The sequence below is a fragment of the Hyperoodon ampullatus genome (genome assembly GCF_949752795.1).
Source record: "Hyperoodon ampullatus genome assembly, chromosome: 3".
NCBI lineage: Eukaryota > Metazoa > Chordata > Mammalia > Artiodactyla > Ziphiidae > Hyperoodon > Hyperoodon ampullatus.
Window position 1 is genome coordinate 102607987 of NC_136916.1, and position 6000 is coordinate 102613986.

General features: G+C 46.8%; 1 protein-coding gene across 1 annotated transcript in view; it reads right to left on the minus strand.

Annotated features, from left to right (window-relative positions):
• The window catches only part of FMN1 (formin 1), a gene marked incomplete at its 5' end in the record, with an annotated part of 398703 nt that extends 394669 nt beyond the window's left edge, over nt 1–4034 (minus strand). Inside the window, one exon of the mRNA XM_079698811.1 lies at nt 2177–4034. Coding sequence (XP_079554937.1) covers nt 2177–4034 — 1858 coding nt within the window. The remainder of the gene's footprint in view (nt 1–2176) is intronic.
• Between the last annotated feature and the right edge of the window lie 1966 nt (nt 4035–6000).

Genomic DNA, 6000 nt, shown 5'->3' on the forward strand with positions numbered 1-6000 from the left:
GGCAGCTGGAAGTAGCAAAATTCTCCCTGTGTGGACTCATCAGCTGCAGGAAGTCACTGAAGGATCCAGAATATGATGAGGACTCGTGGCCACAGAGAAGGGGGATTAAAGGAAAAGCAGGAGACAGGAACACAAGATACAGATCAAAGATACTATCTGGAGAACTCCCTCCCTTCATGCTTTTCAAAGAGGGATGATGATAAGAGATAACGTTTGAACATTCCTGGAGGAAGGTCCCAGCAAAAGAGAACTTATCCATGACGGAAAAAAAGGCTTCTCCCTGCTCCTATTTCCCCCTTTCCAATGCCTTCTTTTGTAACGTTAGAAGCACAGGCAGTCTCCCTATCAAGGAATCCATGTGATTCTAATGACTGACTGGCTCTTAAAATGCTACAAAGATCCCAATGGAAGGCTGGGGCCAAAGTAAAGGGAACGGTTCTGCGCAGTGGTGTGGAGAGGTCATGGGAAAAGGGTGACCATCTGTTGAACATGCCCCTCAGTGAGCTTAAGGTCAGTCATCAGAGAAACTGAATGTCCTCTGTGTGCCTACCTTGAGTCAGATACAATGGAGCTTTTATAATATTGTTTTTGGGTTTTTTTTTTAATAGAAAAAGGACAATAAAATAAAAAGATAATTCTAAATCGGGGCGGTGGGGGTGGGGAGAAAAGATTTACTGAAGCTCAATGTATTATTTAATGCACAGTTTCTGGAGGAGCGGCACACCAAGTCGTAGGATTTAGTGTGACTTCTAAAAAGAGCTTTCAGAATTGAGGCAGCTCTTGCATGCCCATCTCTCCAGAAGTCTCTATCTAATCGTTGCAGAGAGCTTCCTTTCGAAGTATTTTGAAGGCTTCAGCATTCACAGGGAGAAAGGATTTTCATCACTAGGATTCTATGACACATGATATAAAATCTACAATTCTATGACTTTCCTGATGAAGCAGTTTGGTTATATTAGGAAGTAGCAAGTCTCATCAAACTAAGAGCAATACTTACAAACACAAAATGAAGAGCATTTACCACATTTTTAAAAGAAACACACCCTGGATCAATGATATAGAGAAATTTATAAAATGGCAAGAGTTCAAAATAAACAGAAGCTTTTGAAATTCCTCTTTCCCAGACAGATATTTTTATCTTAAAAATTGCACATGATGTTTTCTCTAAACTTTAAGAGACTATATATCGTATTACGAGCCTAGACAAAGCATTGACCATATGCTGTGAAAGGACCACTGAAAAAGAACCTAATACCTACACAATGGCATACATGACCCTAAACATCTGGCCACGCTGGCCTGGAAAATGTAGTGAATACAGGAGTGGCACTTTTATACACCATCTTTTTTAGTCTTATTGATCCTAATTATAGAACCACCAAAATTATTTTCATATAAAATTTTAAATCACATGAAACATACGAGCCAAACTGGCTCTTTAGTACCTTTTGCATAAGACATGATGTTATACCAGTAACAGCAGAAACCCATACATAAAACATAACTTCAGAATAAACATTACTTCGTGTTTGTTTGGGAAATAAAAAACTGTTAAAGAAAGAAAATCTGAACCAAGTTTCTTCAAGTTAGAAGGAATTCATCGCTCTTCTAGTATTAAAAAAAAAAAGTTTTTGTCATAAAATAAGGGTGCTTATGAAAGTGATTACTAAAAAAACCCCCACAAAAACCCAAAACCTCTAACAACAGACAGATGAGCAAAGACACAGCATGCTTCTGCTCTTCTGCTTACAGGATCCCAACAAATCCAAGCCACCCCAGCAGCATGAACAGCAGAATTTAGGTCAAGGGGCCACTTAGCATCAAAGGCAGTGACAAGTTACTACTTCTCTCTGCCCAGTCCTGTTTCCTTTGAGAGTCCTGTATTAAGCAACCATGGAGGAAGCTTTAGAGCATTCCAAAACAAAAAATTTAAAAAGACATTTACAAAGTATTGCTTCTGGAAGCAAATACAGCCCTGACCCCATAAGTCAACACCATCCTCACCATCTCCACACTCTTGTATACGACTCCCAGCTGTCCTGTTACAAGGTGAATTAACTACCAGGCCGAGGAATTTTGATTCATCCTTAATTAGCCAGTGTCTGAATAGCACGAGCAGACTGACAGTTTGGGGTCGCCCAGGAACACATGTAAAGCATTTTAAACGGGGACTAACCTGGAGGTGACCGGTGCTGGGGCTGAGCTGCGGTCCTCCCAGGCCCCAAGCTCTTTTCCAAAGGTTCCCCAGGCACCAACCGAGGTTGGCCCGCTCTGAGGGAGGTCGCGTTGGCTCCTTTGGTCTCCGTGACCTTTGCAGAGAGTGGTGGCTCCAAGGTGTCAGCAGAGGGTGACCCAGAGAAAGCACGGCTCTTTCTACCAAGAGAGTCATCAAGAGCGGCTTCCCTCTCAGCAGGCAGTGAAGGGGGCCGGAGGATCCTGTGATGCTGCTGAGGGCTGGGGAGCCTTGGAGAGAGAGGCAAGGGAACAGGTGACATCCATTTGTGCGTGCTGGATGGAAAGGATGAATTATTAAGTACCGTGCCGAGAGCTGCCAGTGCTGGGGGCGGTGGCCTCTTCTCATCACCTCCAGGGTCCACACCGCGGGGCAGATCCAGAAACAAGGTTTTGTGGCCACTCAGAAGCACCCCAGCTCCCCTCTTGCTGCTGGTTTCTGGGAGGGTATGGGTGGCTGTCGTCCCGAAGGGAAATCCCAGCCGTTTCCCCTCGATGGCTTCATCTAATTTCTCGCTCTCTATCACCTTCAGGAGGACCTTGTTCACAGCCCCCTCAATGCTGGCTAGGGGACACTCCTCAGCTGATGGCTGCCATGACCTGTCCCCTCTCTGCTCCTTGCCCCAGCAGCTGGCACCCCAAGCCCCAGCCTCAGCTTCCGGGAGGGTGAGCAAGTCTGCACTGGGTATGAACTCAGTTTGGGCTGTTGGGCAAACGGCAACCCTTTCCTCACCCTCAGGATGCGTTTTAACTACTCGCTGCACCTGAGCAGACAGATCCTGGACTTTGGCCACCACTTTGGAAATAGGCTTCTTCCTGCAAGTCCGTTCAGCAGCCTTCTCTGTCCGGCCCCCCTCTGCCTCTGGATGTTTCTCGGGCTCCTTGTGACTTTCGGTTGAACCTGTTTGCAGGTGCGCCAGCCTGCGAGGGCCCCTCTTTGGCCCCCCGGCACCATCATCTCCTGGCTCTGTGGAACTGCATTCAGGGGGCAGCCCGCCTTTTCCATGCCCCGCAACCTCAGAAGCCTTCTTGGAGCTCCCCAAGGCAGAGTCAGCATCCAGTGTCCTGGGGGTCTCTGGGGTGAAGCTCCCTCTCCTCTGTAGGGAAGAGGTAAGTGCTCCATTCGGAAGCAAGCTGCCTCTCTCCTCTAGGAGCCAAAGATGAGGCCTTGTCTGAGAAAGAGGAAGGGCATTGCTGGAACAGATCTGGTCCTTCCCCATCAGAGGAGGCAATCCCTGGCCCCCATGCCCCTTTCGTCTTGTCCTCTTCTGCAGGGAGTTTTGAGAGAGCCCCTCAAAGCTCTCTCTCCTTCCACCAAACCTCCAGGCCTTTTTGTTCCCGTGGGAGCTCCTCTTATTGAGACAGCCCACGGCGGGCTCCCCCAGCCAGTGGCCAGCACTCTGGAAACAGTCGTCCTCGGAGGCCAGGCTCACAGAGAGCTCCGGCAGCTTCCCCTCCTGGTTCCCCATCGTAATGCCCAGGATGTGGTCTGAGCTCAGCATATTGGCCAGCAGTCTCTCCCTCTCGGCCGTGAGTTTGTACAGCTCAGTTAGAATGTCTTTCGTGGGAGTTGGCTTGAAAAATATGTCGCCTGGATGTTCGTTCGGCTGCCAGCTGAGGCTGTTGATGTCGGACCCCTCCCTGACGTGGTAGCAGTTATGAAACCCTTTACTGGATCTGTCTAGAGTTATGGTGCCCTTGTATGAAAATCCTCTGACTTCCCCCCTCGGAAGATAGAAGCTGATGTAGCAGAGTTCGGTAATGGGCTTACGCAATTGGAGGGTGCAGTGAGTGCCTTCCATTATGCCTACCTAATTATTCATGCCTCGGAGATGCTGGTCTGTGGTCAGGCTTCCCAGGCTCCGGTGGTGGGCCATGTGATGGTGGCTATGCAGGGAAAGCATCTGACAGTCATCTCCAGCAACGAGACGGCCTGTTAGAGGAACGGGGGAAGAAAGCAGCTAGTCTGACGGAGTGCATGAATCACACAGCAACATAAATCAAAGCATAACCTGGACTTATCCTTCCTCTCTGGCTGACCTCAAGCAACTCAAGGCATCAGCCAGGAGGCTGATTGCAACCTCCTCCCCACTCCCAGCTCACCCTTGACTAGCAAAGCTTTGACACAGCTGAGAATGGGAGAGTGCTCTAATTTTAGCCCCAAGACAAAAGTCCCTTCTCCCCACATGGGAACTTGATGTATACCCTAAGCAGGGTCTCTTGACTTCTCAAGGCTTCAGTTTAGGTTCTTCTATAAAACAGAGCTAACATACCTCCCAGAAATCCTGAGCAAAGGGGACTTTGAGATCCTTAGAAAACATTACTCTCCAAGAAGTACCTTCTAAGATTTGAGATTAATTATCTATTTAACTTAAAGCAGTGGGGGAGGGGGGGAAGATATTAGGTCACAAATTTTGAGTCTCTTCTGGACACAATTCATATATTTTGCCAAAAGAGTGAAAAGTGAAAATTTTAAATTCTGAAATTTAAAGAAGTAACCCAGAAGCCTTAATCAAGTTTTTTTGTTTGTTTTCCTACTTCTTGCCTATCTGAAGCCAAATGGAATGGCAGAGAAAAAGGAAAAAGCTGTAAGCCACTGCTGGTCCTGTATGGATTTCCAATGTCTTCACCATCAAAGTGGCTGAAGTGTCACATGGGCAGTGAAGGTGTCCGCTCCCTCGTATGATGTGAAGTATCCCAGGGGTGTCTCTGTGGCTAACATCCCTCCACACAATCATGAGCTTAGAATGCTATAATATGATACTTCATTTCTTAAATGAAGGCATTGCCCAGTCTTCAATATTTCCAAGCTTAAAAGAAAATTCCCTGGGAAGGGTAACACAATAACCATTTATTAACCATTGATTTCTCTAGTGATATCTCAGGTCTTTCCTAAATGGGTCTAAATAGTAAAAAGCTACATAAAAGAACATTTTGAGTGAAGGAAGAGAGAAAGGAGGAAGATTTTTTTTTTTTTTTGCGGTACGCGGGCCTCTCACTGCTGTGGCCTCTCCCGTTGCGGAGCACAGGCTCCGAACGCGCAGGCTCAGCAACCATGGCTCACGGGCCCAGCCGCTCCGCGGCATGTGGGATCTTCCCGGACCGGGGCACGCACCCGTGTCCCCTGCATCGGTAAGCGGACTCTCAACCACTGCACCACCAGGGAAGCCCAGAGGAAGCTTTTTAATAGAAACTTCTTAACAAAGACAGATGAAGATAAAAGTAATAGAAGGTAAAAAGAAAAACATGCAAAAATCCGGTCAACCCAGAAGTTCCAGGAGGGCTCAGGGTACTCACAGAAAGGGTTAGAAGGGCATGAAGAGAGGAAGCACAGAGGAGATGGGAGGCCAGCAGAGGCCCTGCCTCTTTCATAATTTTCTGTGGGATTGTTCTCATTCAACTAGCCTATCTCTAAAACTTTTCTAAAACGCTCATTCCTTGCCTTTCCTAAAGACACACATGTATATAGATACCTAATACTTATTGGTACAAACTCTCTGAATATATCCAAGAACTCACTTTGGAGGTGGTTTTTTATTGGGGGTGGTTTTATAACAACCAGTTATAAAAGCAATTGCACAGCTGCCAATATCCACTGTTCATGAAGCCAAGCATCACCAGTTCAATTTAGGGATTGTCAAAAAAGCTGAAGTGAAGCTGCAGAAGTGCTATTTTAAGTTGCAGAAAGATGGGAGAGGCCTAGTTTTGCCTTCAAGCATCACTCTCCTGTAGTTTTTCTTATCTTCTCAATTTCCCTGGATTAGGAGA